Below are 16,123 nucleotides of genomic sequence, written 5' to 3'. Positions count from 1 at the left end.
GGAGCCCAACGTGGGATTTGATCCCGGGTCTCCAGGATCGCGCCCTGAGCCAAAGGCAGGCGCCAAACCGCTGCGCCACCCAGGGATCCCTCTTCTACCACATTTTTTAAGGAAGATACCAATTTCATAAATTAAACATCTATTGACCAGAATTGAAAGCAAGTTAATATAACTTCACCAATCTAAGATGTGTTCTTCTCACCTCCCACAGCTCTTAAAAACTGAATACACACTTCTGCCCAAATCACAGAGAGAGAAAAGAAAACCGTTTTTTTCTCCCAGGCCCAAATGCCTACGTTCTCCTTTCAAATAACTGTTCTTCAAAGTTCTATAATCATTAGCCCTGCTAATAATCACCTAAGACAAAACCCAACTTCACAAATATAAGTTAAAAAACTAGAACTCAGGACTGAAAAACAAAAACCTCATCCAAAATTCACAGGCAACAAAGCTCATAATGCTGCATGTCAACATTAGATAGTAACTAAACACCTGCAGTACTTAGCTTGCCATTAATAATGAGCCAGCCTGCCCTCTCAGGTGTCTACCTTCCTCTTGAACAACAAACCTGTTTTCTAAGGCCATTATTTCAAGAGATAGAGCTTGTTGCACAACTTAGAAACTTCACCTGTCTCTTGACTGGAAGGATATAATTTTTATAATCCTTTCTCATTTCAACATCACTTGCCTGATTTACACACCTTTACCTAAAATCTCCTATTAACACTCAGCTACATAGGATACTACAGAAAACAAGCCACCAGCCTACCCTGCCCCAGATTAGAAAACAGAAGTTTATATTTACCCATGCACAGTCCATATGTCTGGTAGTGTGTTATGTGTTATAAAAATTTTAATTTTTATAACAATCCTGTCAAGTAAACACTATTAACATCCTCTCATTTTATCTTCAAACAAGGTATCTGAGGCATAGAGTGTAGGTAGTAGACAAATACCCTCTTCCATCACAGTATATTTTCTCAACATCAATACGAACATGCATATAAATGTATGATATCCTTATAGGAGAAAATACTCAGCCATGAACAGTCTTTTTGTCCATACGAATGGGTAAATTCATAGTAGAAAGAAACCCATAATGTAGTAGAAGAGCCCACAATGATTCAAAGTTCACTTTAGAAGAGGGAAGCCCTCCATTCCAAAAGAAAAAAGAAAAATATTTCAAACTTAGGTAAATTAGGGAAAGCAGAACATTCTTTAGTTAACATACAAAGGCTTCATGAAATCCTGCAGTTTTTAAAATGATGGAAGAAAGGGGCAAGGCAGGAAGGAAGATACAGATCTCTTGGACTCCTTTCTCTGTCTCTAAAGAAGGTATGAGATAAACAGCATCAGCCAAACAAAGTAATGCAAATAAGAGGGATCCAGAAGAATGACACCTGGCAGAGTGTCCTGCAGAAGCTGATGGGATGTGTGTTTAAGATGCAGGAAGCCATAGGCAGGGATCCTAGGAGGGGGTATCACCCTGGAAATGCCCAGCATCCTGCCAGTGGGTCCAACTTCAAAATGTCAGTCACCTTGCTCTTCTACCTTAATCAAGATCCCACTCTGTGCACCTGGGTTGTCCTTTCCATCCTGCCACTGGGGACTTCAGGTGCTCTTTACAGAGCTGAGGCCTCACACTGCCCTCCAGAGTCTGCTCCCAACGGAGTTAGATGCAGCAGACCCAAGCACCGCACTCTCTCCTGTCCTATTCCTGCTTCTTCCAATGGAAGGTTTTGGGAACAGAAATCATGTGTCTTCCTCTTGGGTTGTAGTCTACTGAGGGAGACATACCCAATGGAGTACATAAGATACGGAACTTACTGATCAAAAGAAAGGGCATGACTCCTAGAAGGCTGAATACACAGCCTTCTGTGCCCCAAACTCAAATCACAGGAGGCTACCACAGGGAGCATCTCACCAAGTACCAATTAGAAAAGGAAACAGAACTACTCTAAACTTTTTACTTATTTCACTATAGTTTTAGTCATCTCACTACGTTATCAAACATTAGTGACAAACTCATTTCACCTATTATCTAACAGATTCTCCTGAAGCTACTTCCATACAGAATACTGAAAACAATACAATAAAGGAATTGGTTGTCAGCTAATTTATCCAACAGCTTGTTCACATCTCTTACAATTCTACTCACAAAAATTCTGTGCAATTCCCTCTTTCCTGCCTCATAAGAATGAAAAGCGGTTTAAAATTTAGCAATCTTCTCTTTTATTATCTCCTTCTGAGAAATTTACCCTTAAAAGTCATGCAAAATACATTTTTAGGACAGTGATTCTCTACTAGGAGTGATTTTTGGCCACTTGGCAGTATCTGGAGACATTCTGGCTGTCACAATTGGGGAGTGAGTGGTGACATCTGGTGGGGAAAAGGCCAGGCAAGCTGCCTGTACAACACAATGTACAAAACAAAACCCACAAAGAAAGGAAAAAGAAAAAAATAGTTCACAAAAATATCCTTTCATTTTTTTCATAAATGCTGTTCTTTTTTACAGATAGAGACAAAGAAAGCACACACTGAGTCTTAAAGTTCTAGAATTACACATACGGAGAGAGAGGGAGAAGGAACTGGTTGGAAGTAGACCTTTGGCATCAACTAGCCCTGATATTACCAGGCAGGGTTGCTAACTCCACCCTCTCTAATGCCGGTGGCTCAGAAGGGACAGATCAGGTGTGCCTCCTTACTATAAACCATTCCTAAATCAGAACACTATTTTATCTTCTGGCACACCACCAAATGACAACTTAGGAGTAAAATATCTTATTTAACATCAGCTTCAACTTTTAATAAAAGAGTTAAAAAGAATCAATCGATAAATTCTCTACAAAAGTCCCTTGATGTACATTTTTATTCAGCTAAGACAGGCCTCTATTTTCATTTCTCCTTCAACTATGTAAAAAAATCCCCATCACTAAACATTCTTATTTGTCTGGGAGCTGGGTAAGTGCTACATTCAGATTTCTCATTCACACTCGGTGATAAATCAAATCCAGAGGTAGCGAAGAAAAGCCCCTTAGGATGTGCTGCAAAAAGTATATCCTAATGCAAAGAATCGTATCAAGGAACGTGTTCCTTTACGTGAAGCAAAGTGATCTTACAACTCCCAGAGGCAGGGTCCAGCGCCCCCGGCAGCCTCCGGACCTAAATCCCGCCCTCCTCAGGGCTTCACACCCGCGGGGGGCTGATTTCCTGGCCTCCAGAGTCGGCGCTGTAAAGGCCTCCCGGGATGCTGCTGTTCACCATCACCGCGCTCCTTCCCGAACCGGCGCGCGCCGAAGTTGGGCGTGGGCCTGTGGACCACACCCCGACCTCCGAACTCAGGGTTCTCTCAGGTGGGCTCCCCCGCAGTAACGGAAGTGGGCCTATCCCGGGCTTCCAGGGAGCCCCCTTGTGCGGATTCCGAAAGGGATCTTTCAAAATCCTTCCGCAGCCCCAGACGCGGCTGTGCTTCCCACCAGGTGCCCGGTGCCGCCGTCCTGCACGCCCGGAGGTGCTGGCCCGTCGCGGGCCGCTCCCAGGCTCGCCTAGTAGCCCCCGCTCCCGAGCGTGCAGCACAGCGCGCGCAGCTGGGTGCGTGCACCGGCCGGTGTGGGTGCAGGGGCGCCCCGGGGCCGGGCCCAGGAACGCTCTCGGGCACAGAGCTGGGTGCCGGGGCGCTCCCGGACTGGAGGCGCACCTACGCGCACAGCCCAGGAAGGCTCTCGGGGGCAGAGCCGGGGGCGCACGCACCGGGAAGCACATCCCACCCTGCGCGCACGTCAGCCCCACCGCGCTGTGGACGACAGACAGCTCACGTCTCTCCAACTCACCTCCTCCAAAAACTTGGTCAGATCGTACACCTTGTGGTGCAGGATCAACCAGGTGCTCCTGCTGTGGTTGTGCTTCTGGATCTCTTCCAGGGTGTAGTACTTGACGGTCTGGTCCGACTGCTCGGCCATTTCGGAAAGCGGCGGGCCTCAGGCGGTGCAGACAGCAGCCGAGCCGGGCGGAGCTGAGCGCGTCTCAGCGAGCTCGACCCGGGACATTCCCCGCGCCCCAGCCCAGAGCGGACAGCAGGGCGGCCCGCGCCACGGAGGGGGCGGTGGCTCACGGCCCCCGGTGACTGGACAGAACCCGTGTCAGTCAGGGGGCCCGCCCTCGGCCGACAGCCTCCGCCAATCTCAGCGCGCCCCCGCCCAGCGCGCGGGTGCCGACTGGCTGCAAGAAGTGCCCTTCAGGGGCGGGGCGGGAGCGCGGAGGGCGTGGTGAGCCGGGGGAGGGGGCAGAGGGCGGGGCAGGGGCGGGGCTTCCCTCGCGTCTGCGCAGAAGGCGTGGGGCGGCGCGGTGGCCGGCCGAGGCGGCTCCTTCGCGGTGATTTCGCAGTCAGGTCAGACTCGCCAGCCCGGGATGTCACTGCGTAAGTCACTGTGCCACGAGTCTGTTAATATCAAACTGTTAACGTGACGGGACAGCCCTGCTTCAGAGAAACAGTGTGCCTTCAGGGAAAAGACCCAGGGAAGGTACTGGTTCCGTACAGAGCAGAAGCCTAAGGACTCCTGACGCTCTGCGGACACTGCCCGGCGAATACTGTCTCGTCTCCGCAGTGTGATGTTGACATAAAGCCTAAAGACCAACAGCAACTGCTCAGCGAGCACTCAGGAAGACTTGCAAATGTTTGAGGAAAAAAGGGGGAAATCCCAGCACATTATCCAGTCACCTGTTAAGGCCCTTTTCAGCAATGGTAGTGAATGCCAGAAGGACCTACACAACAGGGTACAGGGAAGGCCATCCTCCTAGAGACTCAGCACAGCTCCCCCACATCAGGAGCCTCCGTAAAGGTTCGTTCCCCCACCTGACCTCCTCCATAGGAATGCGTGCCCATGGGGAGGAAAGATTTTCCCAAGCATTCCAACAGCCCTTACATATGATTGGATACACTGCTTTTCAAAAACCGAAACACCCTTGCATCTCTGAGTACAGCCCACCTGTTTATTGCTAAATTATATTTTGTTAGACTTTTACGGGGAATACTTGTGTGCAGTTTTCTTTCATGCATGGTATTTGCTGGCTTCATAGAATGAGTTGGAAAGTATTCCCTTTTTTTCTATTTTTCTGGAAGAGATTGTATAGAATTGGTTTTATTCTCTAGAAGCAGAACTGGTAGACTTCTCCAGTGAAACCATATGGGCTTGCACATTTCTTTTTCAGGTTTTAAACCGTGATATTTAATTTCCATGACACTATCAAATTACTGGTTTCACATCAGCTGAGTCACGGTGCTATATACTTTTGGAGGAATTTATCCATTTCATCTGAATTGTCAAATCTATGTGTGATGTCATTCATAATACTCCTTTATTATCCTTTTGATGTTTGCAGGGTTTATAATGATATCCTCAGTTTAATTCCTGATACTAATAATTTGTGACTTCTCTCATTTTTTTGTTGTCAGCCTTGCTGGAGGTTTCTGTTTTACTGATCTTTTCAAAAAGCCAACTTTCCAACTCTTTGATTTTCTTTTTCTTTTTCCAATTTCATTAATTTCTGTGTAATTTTTGTATAAGTTCCTTCTGTGTGCTTTACATTTATTTATTTTTTCTTTTTTCTAGTTGCTCCAGGCAGGACTTTAATACTGATTTGATTCTCTTTTCAAATGTTTATATTTAGTGTTATAATTTTCCCATACATTTTAAAAATAGCAAACCAGATTATACTTCTTCCCTAAACAGTTCTCAACTGCTGAATCTTCTCATGACTTCTAGCAGTTGAGCAATGAGTCTCTCGAGGTTATGGGTATGATACATCTGTAACCACATCAATACCATTCTAGATTTCAGTCCCAGTTCTAACTCCAGATGTGGTTAAAAACAAAACTTTGGCACTAGTGACCTGAATCTCACCCCTGGTTTAATGACTTATCAGATGCGTAACTATGAACTAGTCAATTACCTGTTCTAGGCCACTACTTATAAAATGCTTAGCACAAGGTCTGGAACAGAGACAGCATTCAATAGATTTTAGTTAGTGCAGTTATTATTATTCACCAAGGCCTCCTTGTTCTAAAACACAGAAATGAGGAAACATCCTATCTGGTAGGTGCTCTAAGGCAATCTGTAGTAAATCTAAGCAAATTTGGAAACAAGGCTACAAATTAAAGAACACAAATATTTACAAACTCCTCCTGACCTCCCCTCCAGCAAAGACATTTTTATAAACATTTAGAAAACCAACTACACTCCTAAAATTCCTCAGGTAAAAATATATTGTAAAAACTGCTCAGTTTCTTTTCCACTATAAGGCAAAAGTAAGCAAACATAATTATATTTTTTTATTCATTTTCTAATTCTATCATTTGTGCACAAGATGTATTTGGACAGCGTTTTCCTGCCCATTGATAGTTATATTTGCCATAGTATGGGTATAACCACAGAGAACTGGCTCCCTCAAACAAATGGGCACTTCTACAAAGATGGGACTCTCAATTCAAATATCTACACAGATAATTTGCATTGTATCCAGGTCTTTTAAATACTATATTAGCATAGGTCAACTTTTTCCTTCAAAAAAATCTTAATCTATCATCTATATAGCCTACTTGGTTGATCTCTAAATAATTTCCTATTAGCAATAATTTCCAAGATTTTCTAAATGTTTTACATATTTATTCATCTTCAAATAAAGCATGTTTGGCTTGAGGTTATTTTTATCCATGTATAACACCAAACGTCAGTTGAGAATCTCTGGTCAATGGACTGCAGAAGCAGAAATGAGTAGAGAACAATGGGTACACTCTGACCACAAAGCTCAAAGTCTTAAAGTTCATCGCTAAGGTAGGGCAGTTTTCCTCACTAACTTCAAACAATGATAAATTAATTATATATCTTTTTGTAAATACATCCTGATGCACACTTTCCTTATATGTCCATCTTTAGGAACAGGTAAATAAGGAGAATGTTTGGTAGTAGGACATGGCTGCAATATTTAATTTATTTTTTAAAAAAATCTTCTTGTCTCCAGCACAAGTAAATAGAACAAGATCAAAATAGTATATATAAAGAAAAGTCTAGATATCCTAATTAACTTTGTAAAGCATTCCAGACAGTTCTATGAAATAGCTGCTGGTGTAGTTCCCAAGTCAGAAGCTTGGAGATCATCCAAGTCATCCTCAAAATTGATTCCATCACCAAGTCCCAGAGATTTTTCCTCTTAAGTATCTAACAAGCACTGTCCTCGTTTATCCCTAGTACCGTTCTGCTAGATCTGCTTTCACAATTCCCTCCCTACTTGTTCCCCATAACAGGTGGTTCTGGTCTTCAAGTCCTTGGGTCCCTCTTCCATACAAGAATGAACCTAAGACTTCCCAATGTCTCCCAATAACTACAGTTCCAATCTCAACAGAGCATCTGAGATCATTCAAAATCAGCTGCTCTCCAGCTTGTCATTCCTACCTCAAACCTGCAGCCTGGCAACAGTGAGCTATTTTTAGATCTCTGGAGGCACAGCATCCTTTCCTCACTTCCATGCCCTATTCAAGTGCCCTTCTCTGCCAGAGTTCTCTCCTCACTCTTTTCTCCCTTTTATTTTCCTTGATTTAGGACTCAGGACTGTTTTTAACTTAGCATCACTGGAGGAGGGACGTGCTGATCACATTCTTCCCTTCCCACAAATGCCCACTCAGTATTCCTTGACTCTCTGATCACCTCTATCACACAGCCAACTAAGTCATCAGTCTGTATGTCTGCCCTCACTGGGCCAAGAGCTCCTAAAGGGCGGAGACAGTTGGTCACAGCTGTTCTCAGCACAGTGCCTAGCACTCAGTGTGTGCTCAGTAAATGTTTTTGAACAAATAAGGGTATAGATGTGATCTAGAATATGGTGTGTAAATACGTGGAAGTATCATAATTTTCCTATAACTGTACCAAAAAATGTGGATTAATTTATCTGTCACTAGTAAGAGTACTAGCCAAGTTTTCTAACTTTTCCCAAGACATCTTCTAAAGATAAAAATGTTTTCTTTCTTTCCCAGCTTAGGAAACAGAAAGAGAGGCTAAATGCAGCAGCAACATGAAAATAGTTTAAAATGAACAATGTGCACACCTAGGACCAATCCAAATGCTCCACACATTCATGTAAGTGTACATGTGAATGATGAAGAGGGCATTGGAGTTCTTGCAAGCTGGAAACCCCATGTCAAGAATAGTTACCTACCTGAATAAAAATAATCACTTAGGACCTCTAAGGTTGATGCTGGAAAGTAGTGAATATTATTAGTCTCTTGATACCCTCTTTTCTGATTCTCCTACTGATTACTGATATCACTCCCTACCACAATACCACCACCCTATTCTCCTCCTTGGCACTCTGGCCGAAGTATGAAGAAACAGTTCTCTTTAGCTTTCTTACAACAGGGCCAGAGTATTCAAATGAACTTTGCTAAGGAAGCAAAAAATGACTTTCCTCCACATACAATGATCCTAGAGCCTAACAGACTCTATTCATCTTTAATAAATAAAGCAGTAACATCAACTGAATCAGTTCATCAGATTTCTTAATTCTTCTTAAGTGACTGTGAGGCACCAACCCAGTGAGAACCCTTTTTAGGGACACATCATGCTGAGTCCCAGGCTCCCTCTGCATGTTTGAGAACAGTTGATTACACTCTACCCACAGATCCAATCTTAAACATCCAACTGTTCAAATTCCAGGTCAAGGTGCATGCTGAACACAGCCCCAACCCCCACCTGGGGCTTATCATCATAGTTCTAGCTTCCTTAATAAAGATTTGACTCTTCCCCAGGTAATCTTTACCTCCTAACCACAAAATATGGCCTAATCTTTGTGTGTCCAGACAGTTTAAACATGATTTAACACAATGCAACAACCTTAATCTTCATGAAAGAAATACAGTCAAACCGGTGGGTGGAATCTTTGAGAGGATTCTTTCCCATCTTGAATGCCTGTGAATGAGATAAAGAGAAACAAACAGAAGTAACTTGTACCTGGTAAATTGAATAAGCCTGCCCACAAACTTGTCATCAAAATGTATCCTATTGGTAAAGTTTTTCCCTGGGTAAAAATTTTGAGTGGCCCTATAACATCTTGTATTTTTTTTTTATTAACTAAAAATAATGATGTAATGCTTCATATAAGTGGATGCACAAACATGTTTTGAAGAAGAATGATAACAAATGAGCACCAATAAACCTTTCACTCGACTTAGGGTGTGGGCTCCTCCTATATCCCAACCTTCTGCCAGCCAAAATTAATCAGTATTATCCTGAATCGTGCTTATAAATTTATCCTTGCTTATAAAAAAAGTTCTGCACATATAAAAATATCATTTTTATATTAAACTGTTTCAGCTCAACAATTCATTCAGCTTTTCTTGGGGAACTATTGAGCTGTATAAAAAAGAACATACAAGTATGTAGCTTTCTAGGACTTTCTTCTGAACAAGAATGTTCTTTGCAGCATTCTTTATAATAATCCCAAACTGGCAGCAATCTAATTGTCCATTTAACTTCAGAAAAGATAAAGTGAAGTATATATACACAATAGAACACTACCCAGTAATGAAAATGAGTAAGATACTACTACCCTCACAATATGGATCTAATGGACATAACACAATAGAAGCTAGACACAAAAGAATTCATGTTGTATGCTTCCATTGATACAAATTTTCAAAAAAGCAATATTATGTTAGCAGCCAAGACAGTGATTACCGTTGGAGGAAGTAAGTGGTTGGGAAAGGGCATGAAGAGAAATGTTGGAGATCCCCATAATTTCCTACTTTTAGATCTGACCGGTGGGTAAACAAGGATGGTCCTTTTCAAAAAACCACAAAACTGACTGCATAGAATTCATTCACATTTTAATTTTAATAGATCTATGCTGTTCCATAAGGCAACATTTCACTTTAATGGAATAAAACTGGACATTTAGTACTTGGGTGATTTGATGATGTGAGCACAATTGAAAACTTCAAATATCTTTAATTCTGCCTTGTTAAAACTGTTGAAGCCAAAAACCAAAAGTTCAATACCAGAGGTATTAAGAACACAAAGTACTGACAGATGTGCTTTTCAGAATGCAAAACGCTAGACTACCACTATTTAAATAGATAAGCTATTGAATATATGCATTTATAAGATTCAAACTGAATCTACATTTTTGACCTTGTCTTCATGCAATTTTTTTCCCTATGTGTGTATATACCAGGTAAGATAAAGAGCTTTTCTGTAAATCTTAAAAGGTTTGTTTTCATAATTCCAGTGATTGCTGACATATAACCAGACTGTAAAAGTTTAGGACAGGGCGCCTGGGTGGCTCAGTCGGTTAGGAAGGAACTCTTGATTTGGGCTCAGGTCATGATCTCCGGGTCAAGAAATCTAGCCCCACCTTGGGCTCCACATTCAGTGAGAAGTTGGCTTCCCCTTTTCTGGGACTTGGGCTGGTGGGAGCCCTGCCCACTCTAACAAATAAATCTTTACAGAAATAAGACAAAAAGCTTATTTGTTGGTATGCTTGTTTCAGAAGATTGTATTTTGTTCACTTAATACTGCAAAGTGTGTCACAGGAGGCTCAATTTGCTCATCAATCCTGTGATAATTAATCACTCACCATAATCTCCCAGGTGACCAAACAAGTATTTAGCACTTTCCAACCGAGTCAGGAAGACACCAGAAAGTACTCCCCTTTACCAAAGTTTATCATGCAAATACAAAGTAATCACTCTAATGGATCCAACGTTAAGTTAAACACAATAAAAAATCTCATCCTTTCACAATATAGCTTTTCGAACCTGGTAAAATGAGGTTGAAAACAGCTCTTCATAATAAAAATAATAAAGATACTACAAATATAATAAAATATTTATTATTTTATTTAAATAATAAAATATCCTGGCGCTCCACTACGAGGTTGCTTCTATCTGCGGGAATTTATGCTGCAGTCTTCTATTCTTCCTACACTCACTCACTCGGCTTTAAATACCGTCCATTACATGCAAGATGCTCTTCACTGTCCAGTATGGACGTGTCTGAAACCACACCCCTCCAGACCTGCGTGCCCAAACGTACCCCTCCCACGGCCTCCCCTCCTCCCAAGTCCTCAGCGCAAACACCTCGGAATTACACTTGCTCGTCTGAGACCCCCTGTCCATCCGTGTCCCAAACGTGTTAGATTTAACTAACTAGTTGCATTTAATTAATAAAGTTAATTTGGTCAATTAACTAAATTTAATGAAGTTAATGTAACTAAAGTGTCACAGCCCAAGCCCCCCCGCGCAGCCCTGCCCTCATCATCCCATCCGTCCATCCTCGGCACGGCGACCCAGGTGCCCCCCCCGCCCGCCCCCCCGCCGCCGCACCTGCACGGCGTGGGGCTAGCACTGTGCATCCTGCTTCCGCGCTCGGGGCTCCAGGACAGCCGCCGGCCACCGTCCTGCCTCGGCCCCTGACGCCTCCCCGCCTACCCGGTGTAGCCACCCGCGCCCTCGTGTCTTCTCGAGGCCTGCTGACCTCTCCCAACACCCCTTGGCTTTCCGCCCCACTTTATGGTTCTCGGTGCACCCACCGCCAGCCACCCCCTCAGGTGCTGCTCATTTATCCCGTCTTCTGTCCCTCAGTCACCATGTAAGACGCAAGGTCCGCGAGCACAGGGCGCACTGTTTGCTTCGTGGTCCATCACCAACCCCCGGAAAACCTCCAGTAACACAGCAGGCGCTTCCTAAATACCTGTCCCAGGAGGGAGAGGCGCCCAGAGGCCCTGGCACCCGGCTGCGGTGCCAAAGCACGGCGGAACCTTCCAGTCCGGGACGGTTCGGTTGCCACGGGCCTTTCAGGGACGCAAAGGGCGCGCTTGTCTCTGTGGGCCCGGAAAATCGGCGCGTCCGCTCCCTCTAGGCTGCCAGGCGGCGCGTGCGGGCCCGGCCGGCCCCAAGCCCAGCGCCTCTGTGAGGGAACTGCAGCTACCGTCGGCACGTGCCCCGTCAGCGGCGTTGGCGGGAAGAGCCGGGGCGCGCAGGGCATGGCGGGAGCGTGCACGTGCCGCACGCCGCAGGGCGCAGTGCCAAGAGCAGCAAGGACGGCGCAGAGGCGGCGGCTGAGGAGCGTGGGCAGGCCAGGAGGGCGCATGTGGCGCGCAGGGCACGCCGGGAGCCCAGAGCACAGCGGCTGCGGCCGGGCGGCAGGCATGCTGGGAGAGGGTCACGTGGCGCACATGGGGCATGCTGGCGGCAGCACGTGGTTCGTGCGGCGAGCGGAAGCAGCCTCGAGGACAGCGAGGAGCGCCGTCGCGCCAGGAGGCCGCGCGACGGGGGCGTGTCGGGGGTGTGGGCATGCTGGGAAGGAACGCGGGGCATGCTGGGAGCAGCCGCCAGAGGGCTGTGAGGAGAGCGCGGAGGCGGCGGCTGAGGAGCGCGGGCCGTCGTAGCGGAAGGCGAAGGTGCCTTAGCGGCCAGGCTGGGAGACCTCTGGGCGAGGGAGAAGGCCTGTGCGTCCCCCTCAGGGGGCAGTCCGCGTGGGGGCCCGTGTCGGCGTCCCGCCAAGCGCGGCGGGTCTCTGTGGGCCGGTTGTGCTGGTGGAGCCGGGCGGGACGGAGCCCCGGGTGGCCATGTGTCCCGCTGACTCCTGGAGGCAGCGTGTGGGGGCTGCTCCCCACGCGGTCCGTCCGTCACCGTCACCGCGTCACCGCCGGGGAGAACACGAGGCCCCAGGGGAGTGGGGGAGGGAAGGCTCCCTGGCCTGGGGCAGAGGGGACGGGGAGGGGAGGCCCACCGCTCCGTCGCTGCACCTGCTGCGGCCCTGGCTACCCGGGAGATGGGCCCGAGCCCTGCCAGCCGCCCCCCTCTGGGGTCCTGAACCCAGACCGCGCCCGAGGCAGGCCGAGGCAGGCCGAGGCAGGCCGAGGACAGGCGAGGGAGGACAGGCCGAGCTCCGGCCGCCCTGAGCTCTCTGCGCAGCCTTTGCAGGCCCGCAGCTGCTCACCCGGCCGCTGCTGGAAGCCGTTCAAGGGAAAACCAGTCATTCCAGTGGGAAATGGATTGCAAGTGACACTAACGAATTATGGCCCAGGGCCTGATGGGCTCTGTGTGTTCTGGCACCTTCACTTTTGATGCCGCTTAGGGTAATGATTCAGAGAAAGGATTTTAGGCAAAATTGGGAAGTAGGTTTCTTTGCTTTGGAACTTGTCACTTAACTTTTCACTTAAAGGGGCGCCTGGGTGACTCGGAGACATGTCTGCCGTTGGCCCAGCTCATGATCGCAGGGCTCTGGGGTCCAGCCCCGCATCGGGCTCCCTGCTCAGTGGGGAGCTCCTGCTCCCTCTCCCCGGAGCGCTTTCTTAAATGAATAAAATCTCTATGAAAAAAATAGACTTTTCAGAACAGTACGTGTTAAAAATGGGAGCTAGAGCAGGAAAGGAGAAGGAAGATTGTCTGGATGGTGTCAGTCCTGTTAACGAGGTCATCAACACCTGGTGGGAATTTGTGTTGACATTTCTAAGGATTTCCCATTTTAAAAGAAGCGAGTGGTCCTCTCGAGATGAACATCTCGAACACTGGTTCTCGAATGAGGATGCTGTGCGACCAGCCCGAAGGGCACTGCCTGCAGTCCTCATGACACAACACCCTTGGTTTCTGAGATCACGCGTAAGACTGGTCTTACCTCAGATTCCAGGGCAGATAGAAGATTACTTTTCTTCTTAAAGGGAAAAAATATATATTGATGTTTAAAAAATGTGAAGTACTCGAGTCTCCGTTACCTTCCCCCTGCTCTATGCGTGCACAGGACCGAAACTGAGCTTAACTCAGCTACTTTATTTTTTATTTTATTTTTTTAATTAACTCAGCTACTTTAACATTCCAGTTTTCTCTAATACATAGGATAGACTTCAGAGATATTATGTGAACTATCAAGTATAAAATATGTTCCAAACATGTTTTCAAGCTAAGTAATTTTGGAAAAAGAAAATAACAAAAATTAGAGACTTTAGTAAATACTTTTCATATAAAAAGATGAAAAATGTATTCAACCTTGAGGTGCTTTATCAGCTAACCTGAAACAATAGACTTTGCTATACATTTAGATATTCAAAAAATTATCATAGGAAATATTTTTTTTTCTGAAAACCAAATGAAACAAGATAGCCAAGAACTTTGGAAGTTTATTAAGTAAAGATAATAAAAATATATCTAGTATCTAGTTTAGAATAGTTATTTAATAAATAGCTTATTTTCATTTTATTGTATTCAAATTATTTTACTTCTAGAACTTCAGGCTTCTAATTTGAGATTGATGGAAATTTTCTCATATGTATTATGATGGTTGCATATCTGAACATAATAAAAACCACTGAATATTATAATATAAAAAGGTGAATTGGAGGTTATTTGTATTGCATCTTTTTTTTTTTTTTAAGATTTCATTTAACTCATGAGAGATGCAAAGGCAGAGACATAGGCAGAGGGAGAAGCAGGATTCCCACGGAAAGCCTGATTCAAGACTTAATCCCAGGACTCCAGGATCATGCCCTAAACTGAGGGCAGACACTCAACCACTGAGCCACCACCCAGGCGTCCTTTATTTATATTACATCTTGATAAAATTTGTACCAAGAAGCTTTAACAGGTTAAACAATTGTTTTTTTTTTTTTTAATAAAAATTTTGAGAGCAAACGAGCACAAGTGTATGTTGGGGAGCAGAAGGAGAGAGCATTTCAAGCAGACTCCCCACTGCACAGAGTCCACCTTGGGCTTGACCTCACAACTTTGAGATCATGACCTAAGCCAAAATCAAGAGTCAGTTGCTCAACTGACTGAGCCCCCCAAGCCCCCCAAACAATTCTTACAGGTAAAATGTTAGTGATATTTAAATGCTAAAGCCTGCTAATTTGTTTTTATTATCTTATTCCAACACAATATCAAATATTCTGTGGTGAGTTGGTAGTAAAACCCTTTTGGTAAGACAGTTTATGACCATTTGATTGCTGCTTATTTTTAAAGGCCTGAGAGCTGAGACATTCAGTCAGCGGGAAAACATGGATGATCCTAGACAGCAATCACTGTTCTTCATCACACCTCCAGATTTATACAAACTCTGTGCTGTCAAGATAATACTGAGTAATCAGGTGGCAGATACTGAAATTAGGAGTACACAAATGAAGATGTGCAGGTAAAACATTTTATAAGTAAGGCTTTCTAAATTTTTTGAGACCTGTAAGAGCTGTTTTAGAAGTATCTCCTTTAAAACAAAATAGTCTTTCATTTAATCTGTGTATATGATTTTAAATAAAGAAATTCAGTTTTGTTCTGGCCAGGTATGTTGGATTACATTTAGGGGAGGACTTAAAATACTTGAGATTGAATATCACGAGTTTTTATGTTTGTGACCCTTTTTATTTATTTATTTTTATTTTTTTTAAATTTTTTATTTATTTATGATAGTCACAGAGAGAGAGAGAGAGAGAGAGAGAGAGAGGCAGAAGCAGGCTCCATGCACTGGGAGCCCGACGTGGGATTCGATCCCGGGTCTCCAGGATCGCGCCCTGGGCCAAAGGCAGGCGCCAAACCGCTGCGCCACCCAGGGATCCCTTTTTTTTTTTTTACCCTTTTTAATATAAATCTTTTATGGATATTGATAAATCAGGCTCTCAAAAACTTAGAGATTAATGAATATTCACTGAATACCAACTGTTTATGGGCACTTTAAGAGATACTATAAACATTTTAGAAAAATGCAGTTTAATTTGCAGGTCAACATAAGATTTCTAAAGAGTATTTCTCTAAGAACTATTTTGAAATGTCTGACTGACCCAGGATAGTCTTTGAAAAACAGCTTGGGTGAAGCCTGAAGTATAACTTCATGATTGGTGAAGACCCACCATGTTATTTGTCCTTTAAATTGTTTGAGTCACTCAAAGAAGGACTCTTAGAATACCTATTAAGATTAGATCTGTCACTGGATTTCTTGGAGAGGAACAAACATAAGATTGCTAGGAATCAGAAATAAGACACTCTTGGAATGTCCTCCCATTTTGCTCTTATTTACAAAACTTTCCTTCTGGTTTATTTTCCCACTCAAGTATATCCAGGCGTCTGTACGCTGTGTGCTAAGGTGTAGTT

General features: G+C 44.6%; 2 protein-coding genes across 3 annotated transcripts in view; one reads left to right on the top strand and one right to left on the bottom strand.

Moving 5' to 3' along the window:
• LOC129514534 (cytochrome b5) overlaps positions 1–4,099 on the bottom strand; it is a 37,246-nt gene extending 33,147 nt beyond the window's left edge. The window contains exon 1 of one of the 2 annotated variants that reach the window (XM_055333175.1): positions 3,831–4,099. In XM_055333175.1, the coding sequence (XP_055189150.1) occupies positions 3,831–3,959 (129 nt within the window). In that variant the 5' untranslated portion in view covers positions 3,960–4,099. The remainder of the gene's footprint in view (positions 1–3,830) is intronic. The other variant, XM_055333178.1, reaches the window with a different exon arrangement.
• A 258-nt stretch (positions 4,100–4,357) lies between these two features.
• The window catches only part of LOC129514561 (uncharacterized protein C18orf63-like), a 39,982-nt gene continuing 28,216 nt past the window's right edge, over positions 4,358–16,123 (top strand). The window contains 2 exon segments of the mRNA XM_055333242.1: positions 4,358–4,417; positions 15,005–15,173. Of these exon segments, the coding sequence (XP_055189217.1) occupies positions 4,408–4,417; positions 15,005–15,173 (179 nt within the window). The 5' untranslated portion in view covers positions 4,358–4,407.

Source organism: Nyctereutes procyonoides, unplaced genomic scaffold, assembly GCF_905146905.1.
Source record: "Nyctereutes procyonoides isolate TBG_1078 unplaced genomic scaffold, NYPRO_anot_genome, whole genome shotgun sequence".
Lineage (NCBI taxonomy): Eukaryota > Metazoa > Chordata > Mammalia > Carnivora > Canidae > Nyctereutes > Nyctereutes procyonoides.
The sequence above is the reverse complement of the archived record's forward strand: the minus strand, read 5'-3'. Positions and strand labels throughout refer to the sequence as shown.